General features: G+C 46.1%; 1 protein-coding gene across 2 annotated transcripts in view; it reads right to left on the bottom strand.

Annotated features, from left to right (window-relative positions):
- The window catches only part of LOC103109924 (betaine--homocysteine S-methyltransferase 1), a 30,367-nt gene extending 22,117 nt beyond the window's left edge, over positions 1–8,250 (bottom strand). The window contains exons 1-2 of one of the 2 annotated variants that reach the window (XM_007519049.3): positions 8,096–8,250; positions 2,560–2,692 (exon numbers count right to left, since the gene is read on the bottom strand). In XM_007519049.3, the coding sequence (XP_007519111.1) occupies positions 2,560–2,692; positions 8,096–8,128 (166 nt within the window). In that variant the 5' untranslated portion in view covers positions 8,129–8,250. Of the gene's footprint in view, positions 1–2,559; positions 2,693–7,385; positions 7,511–8,095 lie in introns of those variants that run through there. The other variant, XM_060201078.1, reaches the window with a different exon arrangement.
- Positions 8,251–17,053: the final 8,803 nt, after the last annotated feature.

Here is a 17,053-nt window from a genome sequence, read left to right as displayed (position 1 = left end):
TCCCCCTGCAGTTGGGGACTGGGGGTTTGAACCTGGGTCCTTGTGCACTGTAATGTGAGCACTTAACCAGGTACGCCACTGCCTGACCCCGCCAACCTTTCTGTGGACTGTTTTACACACGTGGTGTGAAGCACAAGGACCGGAGTAAGGGTCCTAGTTTGAGCCCCAGGCTCCCTACCTGTAGGGGAGTCACTTCACAGGTGGTGAAGCAGGTCTGCAGGTGTCTGTCTTTCTCTCCCCCTCTCTGTCTTTCCCTTCTCTCTCCATTTCTCTCTGTCCTATCTAACAACGACATTAATAACAACTACAACAATAAAATAACAAGAGCAAGAAAAGGAAAAAAAAAAAAGCAAAACAATAAAAAAAAAGGTACTTAGCTGAGATTTGAGGTCCAGAATTTGCTGCATGAGCTCATTCTGGGTAAACTCTGTTTTCCTGCACCCCAGGTGTCGTGTCTCCCCGTTTACACCAGGAGGATGCATTTTCACATGCCCCCAGATGGGCATTGCTCCACTTCACGGTTCACTAAGCTCTCACCCTGCCCCTCCATAGGGAATTAAGACCCCGAACCTCCCTGTCGTGCTCCTCTCCTGTTCCTGCTGTGTCTCCAGCCCGGCTGCAACAGACCGGTCCACTGAGGTTTCATCTCGTCATTACTCTTTCCTTTGCTTCTTAGATCCCATCTGTGAGTGGGAGCCACCTTATTTGAACACATTTCTACACTTGTCTGGCAGGAACAAACGATCGCAACCGAAAATATTATCAAGGGAAGAAACAATGCAGCCAAGTCGATAGTGAAACTGTTGATATCCACAGTGTCTTGCTATATGCCAGACACTATTTGAAATACTGTACTTGGGACTGAATTCTCATAAAACATTCTGAGGCAGGCTCCACAATTATTTCAGTTTTGTAGAAAAGAAAACCGAATCTCAGAGAAGTAAAGTGATTTGTTTGTCTGAATCTCGCCCCAGAGCTGTGCAACCTCTCAATTTGTGTGCCTAGTTTTTATCCTTTATCACTGAGTATACAAAAACTGCAGACATGCGTTAACTCTGATTTCTACAACGACCTGTGTGTATTTGTCGATATTTGCCCATTTTTCCCATGGTCCCATCTTCTCTTTCTTTCCAAGTCACACCTACACCCATCACTCCATCCAAATATCCCTCCCTTTTCCCTTTTCTCTCTCTGGGTCCTGACGGAGTTGGAGTTCAGAGCCCTCTGGTCATCTTTCCTTGATCAATATAAACTTCAGGGACTGACATAAGATTGCTTATAGTTTCTTACTTAGAAACCCTTGCACACACATTCCCATGTGCAAGAACCTGGATTTGAGCAGGGAGAGACTAGTACACGAATTAGCAACTGCAAGGAAGGGGTTATCTGACAGTGATCGGTGCAGCACCATAGAATTTAAAGTGGGTAAGCGAGGAAGGGCAGACTTACAGGAGAGAATGGAAAACAGATGTGGGACAGTACGCCAGCTTCCCCCTGCTTATCCCTGCGGTCTATTTACATAACTAGTTACCTAGGAACCGCCCTGCCTGCAGGGCACTGGTTTAATCCTACTAGTTTGAACTCTCTTTTTGCTCCGCTCCCTCTCATAGTCATCCTGATTTCCACCAATCTCTGTTTGCTCCACCCTCTCTACGTCACATCCTGTTTCCTCCCTACTTGGCGAGTATATATACAGCTGCTCTTCTGTTTGAACACACTGGGGATTGCCTTCCGGCTCCAAGAGTCCCAGAGTTTCTCTCCTGTGATGCTAGCCCCTCACGAGTTCCTGATCCCTCTCCCACGCAGCAGCCTAGGTTGGCTCCAGTCGAGTTCTCTCCAACCCAGAGAGCACTTCCTCAGGCTATCCCGGCAAACAGATACTCAGAGATGGGGAGAAAGCATAACTGACAGTAAACCAGACTTGTATGCCTGAGGTCCCAGAGGCCCCAGGTTCAATCCCTGACACCACCACAAGCCAGAGTTGAGCAGTGTTCTGATCTCCTTTTAACCTCATCTCTTTTATCATTAACAATAATTAATTAACTAAAAATGGTGGGACAAAGGATTGGAAGTCTTAGTGAACTGAGAGGTAGCAATACTTGAGACAGTGAGCCGGAAACATAAGCAGAAGTGATAAAAATTTGGGCCACCTGGCCATTAAGACTTCAGAGGTGAAGAGATCTTGGTGCCCGTTAGGTCTGATGGGATTGTTGGCGTGAGCGTGAAAGAACCCATCACTGGAAACGAGGAGGAGATCAAGACGTAGACAGCAAGGCGACTAGAGGGATCATCTGTGTAGGGGATGCAGTTGTCTACAGCGAGGGCTGGAGGGTGGGGAGAGAGGAAGGCAGTCGTGCGAGTTCTAGGCTCGGCTAGTGAGAGACAAGGACTCAGATGCAGACACATCAACAAGGAGGCCCACTGTGCATGTCCACCACTGACTCTGTACTTCCGTATTTGGCGAATGTGGCATGAATGGACTTGTGTGACGGTCTGCTCCTATGCTGGGGTCAACATAGGAGGTCCCTCCTTGAGGTAAGAACAGAACCGTGCACCCACCTGCCTCTGGGTGTTCCACAGCTGCTTCTGGCGTCCAGGGGCCAGCCTTCACGTAACCCCTCTTCTCCAGGGCAAAGACAAATCCCCCATCACCAATCACAACCTCTCCGGAGTTTAAACGCTCGAGGATGCCCTAAAATTACAGACGAGGTGGAAGAAAGGAGTTACTTCCAGAGGTTTTATAGGTTACTCTTCTCAGTTTTAGTATGTTCGCCATTATATTCCTGAGAAATAGCATTTCTTTAGCATTCTCAGAAAAAAAAAAAATGTATTTTACGCATTAACCTATGACTACTTGTAAGTGTGTGCGCTTAAGCAGATGTGTCACCACCTGGACACTCCTTGACATCTTTTTAGAGCTTCTCTCATCTTTTTGAGAGAGAGTTCTTCTCCAGCGAGGGAATTCCCTTGTCATCTCTCTAGTGCTCTGATGTGCCCATAGTGAGTCCGGAGCCCAGCACCCACCTGCCCACCCACCGCCACCTCTCACTTGAATTCTCGTTCTTACTGCTGACCCATCGTATGCCTTCAGTCAGCTGGTACTCTGCAGATACAACTGACATTTGCATTCCGAGCAGTCATAGGATGACGATATATATATTTCTGAATATCCCTCTGAGATGAAAAAGAAATGCCAAGCATAGAAGTACATGAAGAAAAAAAAACTACAGAAATAGAGAATTGGTCCCATGTAATGTAGAATTCCAGATCTCTAGCATTTTTACAGTGTGTTCCAGTCACACATTTTAAAAAGCACAGTTTTGATCCTTATGAGTCAACTAATGGGGAAACGAGTACAGTTCTATAAAAAAAGCACAAAAGTAGGTCAAATAAATGAGATGTGACTCGCTACTAACTTTCATTTGGATGAGTTAACTCATGACAATTTGCTAAGTCCTCAAGTCTCACAGAACTTTTGTGTATATGTTAGAAACTTTGAAGTCACACTATTTTTGTGTACAGCATAACTAAGGATCTGATGTCTGGCAGTACAGCAACTAGTGACAATGCTGTTCATTAATTTTTATTGAACATTTACATCTGGAAAATTCCTTAGATTCAGCCCCATTTTTTCATTACCTGGACCTCAGACTTTCCTGTTACTAAAAAGCTTTAAAAAGAAGTTGAGGTGTGGTACAAAAGAATGATAAATAAGATTTTGTTTTGTTAAAGTATTAAGGGCAGGGGGTCGGGCTGCAGCGCAGCGGGTTAACTGCACATGGTGCAAAACTTGAGGACCGGTGTAAGGATCCTGGTTCGAGTCTCTGGCTCCCCACCTGCAGGGGAGTCACTTCACAAGCGGTGAAGCAGGTCTGCAGGTGTCTGTCTTTCTCTCCCTCTCTCTGCCTTCTCCTCTTTTCTCCATTTCTCTCTGTCCTATTCAGCAACAACAATATCAAAAACAACAATAATAATAACCACACAATGATGAAAACAAGGGCAACAAAAAAGGAAAATAAATAAATAAAATATAAAAAAATAAGAATTAAGGGCAAAAGCCCCCACACCTATGGGGACAAGGGGGGAAGACTACTAAATGGGGGAAGGGGAGTCTCTTCAACAAATAGTTTTGGAAAAAAAAATCAGTTGAAACATGCAGAAAAATGAAACTGAACCACTATATTTAACCAAATATTAACGTCAACTCCAAATGGATCAAAGACCTGGATATTAGACCATAAACTATCAAATACTTAGAGGAAAATATCAGCAGAACTATTTTTCCATCTAAATTTTATAGGTAATGATGCAAACCCAATTGCAAGGAAAATAAAGTGAAAACTTAATCCATGGGACTCCATCAAATTGAAAAGCTTCTGCACAACAAAAGAAACCATCACCCAAAGGGACCCCTTACAGAATGGGAGAAGATTTTTACATGCCATACATCAGACAAGAGGCTAAAAACCAAAATATATAAAGAGTTCACCAAGCTCAGCAACAAAAAACAAATGACCCCATCCAAAAATGGGGAGAGGATGTGAACAGAATAGTCACTAAAGAAGAGATCCAAAAGGGCAACTGACATATTTAAAAAAATGTTCCAAGTCACGTATTGTCAGAGAAATTCAAATAAAGACAACAATGAGTTGCCACTTCACCTTTTCAAGAATGTCATATATCAGAAATGATACCAACAAGTGTTGGAGAGGTTGTGGGGACAAAGGAACTCTCCTGCACTGCTGGTGGGAATAAAAATTAGTCCAACTCCTATGGAAAGCAGTCTGGAGAACTCTCAGAAGGCTAGAAATGGACCTACCCTATGACCCTGCAATTCTTCCCCCTGGGATATATCCTAAGGAACCCAACACACCCATCCAAAAAAAAAAAAAAAATCTGTACACCCATGTTCACAGCAGCACAATTTGTAATAGCCAAAACCTAGAAGCAAGCCAGGTGTCCAACAACAGATGAGTGGCTGAATAAGTTGTAGTCTATGTACACATGGAATACTACTCAGCTATTAAAAATTCTGAAGTCACTTTCTTCACCTCTACTTGGATGGAACTTGAAGGAATCATGTCAAGTGAGATCAGCCAGAAAGAGAAGGATGAATATGGGATAGTCCCACTCCTAGACAGAAGTTGAAAAAATAAGATCAGAAGGGGAAACACAAAGCAGAACTTGGAATGGGTTTTCTGTATTGCACCAAAGCAAAGGACTCTGGGGGATGTGTGTGTGGTTGGGGGAGGCTTTCAGGTCCTGGTGCAGGATGGTGGAGGAGGACCTAGGCTGGGAGGTGAGAATGTTTGGCAGAAAACTAAGAAATCTTACACATGTACCAACCACTGTATTTACTATTTACTATAAAACTATTAAACCCCCAATAAAAAATTTTAAAAAAGCAATACAAGATAATGTTTGTTTCAAAATGAAACAAGCAGAGTAGACACCAAATGTAGTACACACACTGTTCTTAATGCTTTTCCTAGAGTTCAGAAGAGAATATATCTTAGCTTTGGAACACATATTTTAACTGTATGCTCAGAATTATAGATATAGCATAGTCCATGCCTTAATACTGAAATTCTCATAGAAATAAGGACACTGAAGTAGTTTTTTTTTTTTTTTGCCATCACATGTTCATCCCTTGCTAAACTAAACCTTCAAAATGTTTCATTTTCTGAGTTTGAGTGTTGGGAATGTATTAGAACCCACGACTATGAAAAATGAAGTCAAACAGGGCTGGGGAGACAGCATAATGGTTCTGCAAAAGACTCTCATGCCTGAGGCTCTGAGGTTCCAGGTTTAATCCCCAGGACCACCATATGCCAGAGCTGAGCAGTGCTCTGATCTTTCTGTGCCTTTCTCTCTGAATCTTTCTCTATCATTCAAATAAAACAAATTATATATGCTATATATAATTTATAATTATATGATACATATAATATATAATATATATATATATAAAGAGAGCAAGGTCAGACAGGAGAGTGGGGATGAATTGCTCAGGGGATCATGCTGGGTGTCAGCACCCACTGGGAGCACCACACACAGGGACAGCTCTGGTTCTGCGATGTCTCTCTACTGTCTTTCTCTCTGAAAAGTTGCCAGAGTGTTGAAATTGCTCACATGAAAGTTCTCCCTCCCCCTCAAACAAAAATCTTTAAATATCTCTATTAAAACTACTTTTTAAAAATTTAATTTTATTTATTCCCTTTTGTTGCCCTTGTTGGATAGGACAGAGAGAAATGGAGAGGGAGGGGAAGACAGAGAGGGGGAGAGAAAGACAGACACCTGCAGACCTGCTTCACCACCTGTGAAGGGACTCGCCTGCAGGTGGGGAGCCGGGGTTCAAACCGGGATCCTAATGCTGGTCCTTGTGCTTTGTACCACCTGCGCTTAACCCGCTGCGCTACAGCCCGACTCCCTAAAACTACTCTTTCTAGTCTACTCTCACTAATCACTTGGTAGATAAATAGGCTAGGTAAATTTCTCAACCTAAATTGTTTGCTATCTTGACATAATCCTCACGGACACGTGTCAGTTACACACTTTAACTTCGCCTAATTTTGTTAGTAGATAATTTAACTAGATGCACATTTTTCTTTGTATGGAAAACTTTTCTTTCTTTTCTTTTTAATTTGGAAGCCATTCCTTTAGAAAGGTGGCAGCCCCCGCCCCTTTGAGGCTCTTTTAAAATATTTTTTTAGACCTTTTCCTTGCATTTATTTATCCCCTTTTGCAGCCCTTGTTGTAGTTATTGATGTCGTCGTTGTTGGATAGGACAGAGAGAAATGGCGAGAGGAGGGGAAGACCGAGAGAGAGGGGGAGAGAAGGACAGACACCTGCAGACCTGCTTCACCGCCTGTGAAGCGACTCCCCTGCAGGTGGGGAGCCGGGGGCTCGAACCGGGATCCTTACGCTTTGTTTCACCTGCAGTTAACCCGCTGCGTCACCGCCCGACTCCCTCTTTTAAAATATTTTAATCTATTGGATAGAGACCCAAAGAAATTGAGAACGAAGGGGGTGGGGGATAAAGCGGAAGAGGGAAAGCGACACCTGCCCTTACGAAGCGCCCCCTGCAGACGGGGTCCAGGGCTCCACCCGGCCCCCGAGCCGGCCAGGTGCGCTCTCAGCCAGCCGCGCCGGCCCCCGGTCAAGGGCGGGCGGGCGGACACCCCGAGGGGCACCCGGCGGCCGCTGCCCGGGTCAGCCCACCCCGTGCCCCCGGCCGGACGCGACGCGCGGGTCGCAGCCCGGGGAGGGAGGCGGCGTGGCTGGTGCTGCTTTAGCCGCTCTGCCCATTTTCCTCCACCGCCTTTCCTGATCGCCCGCGGCGTGTCGCGCCTGTCGCCGAAGCCGAGCTGCGGGGGCAAACTCACCATTTCCCCGCAGACTCCCGAGGCCCGGCTTCTGGCGGGCGGGGCGCAGCCACAGGGAGAGAGAAGCTGGAGCGGGGAGCCCCGAACCCCGGGCGCGGCCAGGCGGGAAACGGCCGGACTCGGAGAGCGCCGCGGGCGGACTGGGGTCCCGGCGGCCGGGGCGCGCGGGGGCTTCGGGGCGCGCGGGGAGAGCATTTGAGGCGCGCGGGGGGCTCTCAGGACGCTCGGGGGGCACTTGGGGCTCTCAGGGGGGCTCTCGGGGGCACTTGGGGCGCTCGGGGGGCGCGTGGGGGCGCTCAGGACGCTCGGGGGACACGGGGCGCTCAGGGGGGCGCTTGGAGCGCGCGGGGCGCACGGCGGCGCGGCCAGACCCCGGAGCCAGGCGCCCTCTGGTCCCACGCGGCCCGCTGGGGAACCCTCCCTCCCGCCGGCGGGGTGCAGGGCCGCACCTCCAGGAGGTGCTCTTGGAGAGGACGAGAGTCTGGGGTCTAGTTCTGGGTGCGCTCCCGCGGGGCCGCCCGGAGCTGGGGCGCGCTCAGGAGCTGGGACGCGGGTGACAGAGCTCGGGGTCCTCTGGAGACCCGCAGGGGAAAGTAGGGAGAACCTACTGGCCACCGCGGTGTGCGAGTTCCCCCCGCCTCGCAGCTGTGGTGCCAAGCCCCAGGGCTTCGACAGGGATGGAGGACGCCCCCGGTCCCCCCCACTCTCACCTTCTTGGCACGTTTAGCCGCTGGGGGTGGCATCTTCCCGGCGCCGAGGTACCTGCGAAGCCGCGGGCCGGGCGCCTGCAGCCGGTCTATATAGCGGTGCCGGTCGCTGGGTGGGTCTCTCCAGCCTCCCAGCCGGCCAACACGGACCTGGGGCGGGGCACACGCCCACCTGCTTTTGTATTGAATTCTCCAGTTCATTGGGGACCTGCCATTCAGAGGTGATGACCAGGGTGTTCTTCCAAATGGGAGGAAACATCAAGATATAAAACTTTTTTTTTTGCCTCCAGGGTTATTGCTGGGGCTCAGTGCCTGCACCCCAAATCCACTGCTCCTGGAGGATGTTTTTCCCCCTTTTGTTACCCTGGTTGTTTTGCCACTGTTGTGGCTATTATTATTGTTGTTATTGATGTTGTCGTTGTTGGATAGGACAGAGAGAAATGGAGAGAGGAGGAGAAAACAGAGGGGGAGAGAAAGACAGACACCTGCAGACCTGCTTCACCACCTGTGAAGTGACGCCTCTGCAGGTGGGGAGCCAGGGGCTTGAACCGGGATCCTTATTCAGATCCTTGCGCTTTGCGCCACGTGTGCTTAACCCGCTGCGCTACCACCCGACCCCAAAAACTTTTTAAACGTTTAAAACCTGAACTCGTGGGTATGTTCAAAAGGCCTTTCATGGTAACCAAACTGTCTCATGGACTTTGTGAGAATTATGATGGAGGTGGGGGCGGTGTGTGTGTGTGTGTTTTACACACATTATATGCAGACATGAATAAACTCCTGAAATATGATTTTAATAAAACACTTAAATATTTAATCAAAATATTATTAAGGGGGCCGGGTGTTGGCGCAGCGGGCTAAGCGCACGTGGCGCAAAGCACAAGGACCAGCCTAAGGATCCCGGTTCGAACCCCCGGCTCCCCACCTGCAGGGGAGTCGCTTCACAGGCGGTGAAGCAGGTCTGCAGGTGTCTGTCTGTCTTTTTCTCCCCCCTATCTCCCCCTCCTCTCTCGAGTTCTCTGTCCTATTCAACAATAACAACAAGAAGGGTAACAAAGCGGGTAAAATGGCCTCCAGGAGCGGTGCGTTTGGATTTGCAGTGCAGGCACGGAGCCCCAACGATAACCCTGGAGGAAAAAAATATTATTAAAATAAAATAACACATTAAAACAAAAACAAAAGGTCCTTTCCCCCTTATAACCAAACACGGCTTGCAGTTTCTTTTTCTTCAAAAAAAATTTTTTTTGCGGGGGAGTCGGGCGGTAGCGCAGCAGGTTAAGCGCACAGGGCGCAAAGCACAAGGACCAGAGTAAGGATCCCGGTTCTAGCCCCCGGCTCCCCACCTGCAGGGGAGTCGCTTCACAAGCGGTGAAGCAGGTCTGCAGGTGTCTGTCTGTCTGTCTCTCCCAGTCTCTGTCTTCCCCTCCTCTTTCCATTTCTCTCTGTCCTATCCAACAATGACAACATCAATAACAACAAAATAATAACTACAACAATAAAACAACAAGGGCAACAAAAGGGAATAAATAAATAATTTTTTGGTATTATCTTTACTTACTTATTAGATAAAGATATCCAGGGCTTGAGAAGGAGAGGGAGAAAGAGAGGGAGAGAGACAGAGAGACACCTGCAGCTTGCTTTACCACTTGCAAAGCTTCCCCCCTGCCGATGGGGCCCTGGGGCTTGAATCAGGATCCTTGAGCATTGTAACGTGTGCTCAGCCAGGTGCACCACCATCCGATCCCCACGGCTTGCAGTTACTAATGCTATAGTAGTTATTTTTAAACAGCTATGTATGTGACAGTGGAAATGTACTTAAGAGACAAAAAAAACCCAGCAGGCAATTATGTATAAAAATGCACAGGCACTAGAAAGCCTAGAAATAACTAAAATGTGAAGAGTAGTTACTGTTGGTGGAAGTAGAATGATTTGTCTTTATTTTATTCATTGAAATACTATGTTTTCTAAACTATATCTTTTTTTATTTGTTTTTAATACTTTATTTATTCATGAGAAGTGATAGGAGGGGAGAAAGCACCAGACATCACTCTGGTACATGTCCTCCTAGGGACTGAACTCAGGACCTCATGCCTGAGAGCCCAATGCTTTATCCACTGCACCATCTCCCGGGTCACTGTTTTATTTATTTACTTACTCATTTTAATTAGAGATGCAGAAAAACACAGTGAAAGATCAGAGCACTGTGTAATTCTGGCTTATGGTGGTGCTGGGGATTGAACTTGAGACCTCGGAGCCTCAGGCATGAAAATCTTTTCCATAACCATTATGCTGTCTCCCCAGCCCTATATTTTTTTTTCTTCAAAGAGAACATCTTGATTTTTAGAGTAGTTTAAGGTTTCAGTTATCTTTAGATACATACAGTATGGAGTAAACAGTCTAGAGGACAGCTAAAAAATCTGGAACAGAATTCAGAACCCTTTTCCCAAATGAAGCCCATAAGGAAAGTTTGCAGTGGAACAGTAGCTTCCACCTTAATATATGCAAAGAAGTATACTAACAAATGATAAATTGCTCTATGTCCAATTGCTAAAAAATGGCGTGTGTTTGAGGGACAACTGATAAGGAAGAAAAGTTCTTTTCTTTCTGAATGCTTAAATTTAAAATGGGGAGAAATGGGATTTTTGCTGGGCTAGTGTGCTTGCTCTGCCAGTGTACCACCTAGGTTTGAGATGGGCTGAGTTAACACTGGATACAACTTAAGTGCTGTTATCCCCTTCCCTCTTTACACACACCTTCTGTTGCTACCTAAAAAAAGTCAGCCTGGGGGGTATGGGTCAGCCTGCCAACACCCATGTACATTGGAGAAGCAATTACAGAAGCCAGAACTCCTACTTTCTGCTCCCATAAAGAATTTGGGTCCAGGCTCCCAGAGGGATAAAGACTAGGGAAGCTTCCAATGGAGGGGATGGGACACGGAACTCTGGTGGTGGGAACTGTGTGGAATTGTACCCCTGTTATCTCACAGTCTTGTTAATCATTATTAAATCACTAATATCAAATTAAAAAACCTAAAAAAAAGTCAACATGCGGTAGTAAAACCTTGATAGTGAATTAAAAGGAAAAAAGGGGGATGGGGAGGATAGATGTATATATAATGTAATTTCAAATAATCTAACTTTTTAATTTATAATTTTTTAATATTTATTTATTTATTTATTTTCCCTTTTGTTGCCCTTGTTGTTTTTCATTGTTGTAGTTATTATTGTTGTTGTTATTGATGTCGTTGTTGTTGGATAGGACAGAGAGAAATGGAGAGAGGAGGGGAAGACAGAGAGGGGGAGAGAAAGACAGACACCTGCAGACCTGCTTCACCACTTGTGAAGTGACCCCGCCTGCAGGTGGGGAGCCAGGGGCTCGAACCAGGATCCTTACGCAGGTCCTTGCACTTCACGCCATGTGTGCTTAACCCACTGTGCTACTGCCCAACTCCCCTAATCTAACTTTTTAACAGCCCACAAGAATGAGCTTTTTTTAAAAAAAAAAATCAGATTTTGCTTTTATTTAAGAACACAATTTTTTTTTTTCTTATTGGGACAATTGATGACTTACAGTTGGCAGTAAATACAGTTGTTGATAAATGTGTAAAATTTCTCAGTTTTCTGCATGACACTCACCCCCCCCTTCCCAGGACCTCCTCCTCCACCCTCATGTTCCAGGACCTGACCCTTCTCCACTCCCCAAAACTGGTCCTTTACTTTGGTGCAATACATCAAGCTGAGGCCAAGTTCTACTTTATGTTTCCCCTTCTGTTTTTATTTCTCAGCTTCTGCCTATGAGTGAGATCCTCCCATATAAGGATGAGCTTTGATGTGATATCATCCTTCACAATACTTGGATTTCCCACCATTAAAGTATTGCGGTATATGAGCAGAGAGCAGTTGATGTTGTCACTGCCTGTAGGAGTAACAGACCATCCCCATCTGTGGCCAAGGATGTTTAGCAGTGATTGGTACCAGACACTAGAGGGCGGTATGGAGATCCGGGCTCCCAATTTCATTTTTCAAATTAGAGACAAGTTTTATCTAACAGAATTTAAAGCAAATTGTGAATTTTATTTTTTTAAATGTTTTTAAAAATATTTATTTATTTCCTTTTGTTGCCCATGTTGTTTTTTTTTATTGTTGTTGTTGTTATTGATGTCGTCACTGTTAGATAGGACAGAGAGAAATGGAGAGAGGAGGGGAAGACAGAGAGGAGAGAAAGACAGACACCTGCAGACCTGCTCCACCGCCTGTGAAGTGACTCCCCTGCAGGTGGGGAGCCGGGGGTTCAAACCCGGGTCCTCATGCTCCTCCTTGCGCTTTGCGCCACGTGCATTTAACTCGCTGCGCTACCGCCGGACTCCCACAAGTTGTGAATTTTAATAGATAATATTGGCACAAGGCAACAACCTGTTTAAGTCTTTACCCAGTGAACGTTTCCACTATTAGTTCCTGACTCCTCTCCCTCCTCCTCCTTCTCCCCCCCCTTCTTTTCTCCTTTTCCTCCTCCATCCCCTCCTCCTTTCTGTCCTCCTCCTCTTCCTCTTCCTCCTCCTCCTTTTCTCCTTCTTCTTCTCCTCCTCCTTCTTAGAGGAGATGGAGAGAGAAGGGCTCCTGACTATTCTTACAGAAGGAGTTCTGTGCATACCTAAGACCAACATCTACTTGTATAGATGAGGATCTGTGTGTATAAATGTAGAACATTCTACTTATGTAATTATATATTGCTTCCAGGGCTTCAAGGGCTCACAATTCTACTCCTCCTCATGAATTCTCTCCCCTCCCCATCCAGAGCGGGAGAGGGGCAGGAGTGAGGCAGCACAGAACCCCAACACCAGCCACGCAGCTTCCCATTGCTTGCTGTTCCCGTGTGATGGCGGGGTGGGGGCCACCACCGCGTCCTCTCTCATGCTGAACTGTGAGCTCCGCCGCGTGAACCGACTCCAGCGCGGAGAAGCCTAGCTGTTCAGAGGCTTATGCACCTACACCTCTTCTTTCCTTTTGTAAATTAGTTATTTACATTCTTACCACCAAAGTTTTGTGCCCTCACCTCCCTTCACCTTTTCCAAAACATTGTTTAAATAGTCTTGTTTTGGGAGCCGGGCGGTAGCGCAGCGGCTTAAGCGCACATAGTGCCAAGCACAAGGACGGGTGTAAAGATCCAGGTTGGAGCCCCCCGCTCCCCACTTGCAGGGGAGTGAAGCAGGTCTGCAGTGTCTGTCTTTCCCCCTCTGCGTCTACTCCTCCTCTCTCTGTTTCTCTCTGTCCTATCCAACAACTGACAGCAGTAACAACAATGATAATAATCGCAACAAAGATAAAACAACAATGGTAACAAAAGGGAAAAAATAGCTTTGTGGTGCAGGCACCAAGCGCCAGCGATGACCCTGGAGGCAAAACAAAACAAACAGAACAATCTTGTTTCCTTTCAGTCTTACCTCCTCCCTTCTCTCCCCACCCTCACCTCAGGTCCATTAAAAATATCACACACACACACACACACACACACACACACACCACTGGAGGCCAGGTGGTGGCATGCCCAGTAGGGCATGCATGTTGCAGTACACATGGACTTGGGTTCAAGCCTCTGCTCCCCACCTTTTAGAGGAAAGCTTAATGAGTGGTGAGGCAGTGCTGCAGGCCTGTTTCTCTCTCTCTCCTCTCTCTTCCCCTCCCTCCCCTCTCGGTTTCGCTCTGCGCTCTGTCGCTATCTAAAATGAATAAATGAAATAGCTTTCAAAAATCTTCCACTGCCAGTTCCATGATAGCTAGTAATACCTGTAGTCCACAGAACTGCTCACTACATGCCAGGCACTACATTAAGTCTTTTGCCTGCATAGAATGGTTTGCTGGTCACATCTCTGTGGAGTTGGTGCCTTTTCTTTGTATTCGAGAGCCCTGAAGGCAGAGTTAGCAGAATGTGCAGCCTGGGCTCTGAAATGCCTTTGCCCCATTCCCAGAGGACTAAGTCCACTTGGATCCCGCCCGGGAGTGAGCTCTGGAATAACTGTTCCTGGAAACATGCCCATGTTCCCAACTCTGCTAGAACAGTGAGATGAGAAAGGTCATTGAACTGGAGTCTTTGGCCTCCTACAAATACGTTTGGGGTTAAGGCAAACCATGAAGGGGAGAGAAAGGCTCCTGCTGGAGCTCAGCCCCTTGTCTCATGATCCCAACGAGGGGGAGTGTCAGTGTCATCAACTTCTTCAACATGGAGTAAGCACCTATTAGTCCCAAGTTTCAGGCATCATGCTTATTGCTGGAGGTAGAAAAATCTTTCCTTTTTTCTTTCTTTCTAAAGCTTATTTAAAATATTTATTTATTTTCACGAGAGGCCAGAGTACTACCCAGGGATAGAACTTGGGAATATGGTATATTACCATCGTGCCAGGGATAAAACTTGAGACCTGTGATGTCTCAAGCATGAAAATCTGGTGAATTTTTTTTTTTTTTTTTTTTTTTACCAGAGCACTACTCAACTCTGGCTTATGGTGGTTCTGGGAATTGAACTTGGACTTCAGAGCCTCAGGCACAAAAGTCTCTTTGCATAACCATTATGCTATCTACTTCTTTTTTTTTTCTTTTAAGTGGGAGAGAGACACCATCTCATATAGTAACTAAAATGTTCCTTCTATCAATAGGTTGAAGAGAAAAATGTCAGAACTTTTCATTTTTCTGTTTTCTTTTTTACATTTTAATATTTATTCCCTTTTATTGCCCTTATTATTTTATTATTGTTGTTGTTATTGATATTGTCATTGTTGGATAGGACAGAGAGAAATGGAGAGAGGAGGGGAAGACGGGGGGGAGAGAAAGACAGACACCTGCAGACCTGCTTCACCGCCTGTGAAGCGACTCCCCTGCAGGTGGGGAGCCGGGGGCTCAAACCGGGATCCTTACGCCGGTCCTTGTGCTTCGCACTATGTGCACTTAACCCGCTGCGCTAACGCCCGACTCCATGTTGTTGTTGTTTTTAATATTCTTTTTCCATGTAACAAGGAGTATTTGCCCAAAGGTTGTCTTTTTTTTTTTTTTTTTTTGAATTTCTTTATTGGGATATTAATGTTTTACAGTCGACAGTAAATACAATAGTTTGTACATGCAGAACACTTCCCAGTTCCCCATATAACACTACAACCCCCACTAGGTCCTCTGTCAGCCTTTTTGGACCTGAGTCCTCCTCCCCCACCCCAGAGTCTTTTACTTCAGTGCAATACACCAAGAACTTTTCATTCAGTTAGGATAGCCTTTAAAGTCAAACTTCCTTTTTCTTTCTCTTTTTTCTCCCCGCCCTTTCTTCCTTCCTTCCTTCCTTCCTTCCTTCCTTTCTTTCTTTCTTTCTTTCTTTCTTTCTTTCTTTCTTTCTTTCTTGATCTCTTTCTTCTTTCTTCTTCCTTTCTCCTCTCTTTTCCCTTTTCATTCTTTGTAATTCTGGGGAATGAACTCTGGGTCTTGCACACATATATGATACTTCTGAACAGTCTTAAAATTTTTTATAGGGGGTCGGGCGGTGGTGCAGTGGGTTAAGCGCAGGTGGCACAAAGCGCAGGGACCGGTGTAAGGATCCCGTTTCGAGCCCCCGGCTCCCCACCAGCAGTGGAGTCGCTTCACGGGCGGTGAAGCGGGTATGCTGGTGTCTGTCTTTCTCTCCCCCTCTCTCTCTGTCTTCCCCTCCTCTCTCCATTTCTCTCTGTCCTATCCAACAACAAAACAACGTCAACAATGGCAATAATAACCGCAACGAGGCTGCAACAACTAGGGCAACAAAAAGGGGGACAAATGGCCTCCAAGAGCGGTGGATTCATGGTGCAGGCACAGAGCCCAGCAATAACCCTGGAGGGGAAAAAAATTTTTTTATTACCTTTATTTATTGGATAGAGAGCCAGAAATCAAGAGGGAAGGGGGAGATAAAGAGGAAGAGAGACAGAGAGACACCTGCGGCCCTGCTTCACCACTTACAAAGCTTTCCCCCTGCAGAGGGGGGAACCAGGAGCTCTAATCCGGGTCCCTGAGCATCGTGACATGTGCGATTAACCAGGTGCGCCACCACCTGCCCCCCTGGACAGTCTTTAGGTCCAATTTTTACACCTTTTTGTTGTTCTTGATGAGGTTTCACCCACTACTCCAGGAAGATTTTCTCCATTTCTCCATTTCTTTCTTTCTTTCTCTCTTTCTTTCTTTCTTTCTTTCTTTCTTTCTTTCTTTCTTTCTTTCTTTCTTTCTTTCTTGGTGGAAGGAGACAGACTAAAGAAGAGAAGGAAAGACAGCATAGCACCAAAGCTTCTCCCAGTGTGAAGGGAACTTGTCCAAAATCTTGGTTGTGTGCAGGGTTCTGCAGACATTCCTCCCCCACCCAGGTGGCCTATCTTACCAAGTCTTCACTACTTTCATTTCTTTTTTTTTGAAATAATTTATTTCTTTATTGGGGAATTAATGTTTTACGTTCAACAGTAAATACAATAGTTTGTACATGCATAGCATTCCCCAGATTCCCATTTAACAATACAACCCCCACTATGTCATTCATCATCTTTCATGGACCTGTATTCTCCGCACCCACCCACCCACCCACCCCAGAGTCTTTTACTTTGGTGTAATACTCCAATTCCATTTCAGGTTCGACTTGTGTTTTCTTTTCTAATCTTGTTTTTCAACTTCGGCCTGAGAGTGAGATCATCCCATATTCATCCTTCTGTTTCTGACTTATTTCACTCAACATGATTTTTTCAAAGTCCATCCAAGATCGGTTGAAAACGGTGAAGTCACCATTTTTTACAGCTGAGTAGTATTCCATTGTGTATATAGACCACAATTGCTCAGCCACTCATCTGTTGTTGGACACCTGGGTTGCTCCCAGGTTTTGGCTATTACAAATTGTGCTGCCAAGAACATATGTGTACACAGATCTTTTTGGATGGATGTGTTGGGTTCCTTAGGATCTATCCCCAGGAGAGGA

The sequence above is a fragment of the Erinaceus europaeus genome, chromosome 11 (genome assembly GCF_950295315.1).
Source record: "Erinaceus europaeus chromosome 11, mEriEur2.1, whole genome shotgun sequence".
Taxonomy (NCBI): Eukaryota; Metazoa; Chordata; class Mammalia; order Eulipotyphla; family Erinaceidae; genus Erinaceus; species Erinaceus europaeus.
Note: the sequence above shows the minus strand (reverse complement) of the source record. Positions and strands in the feature narration are given on the sequence as shown.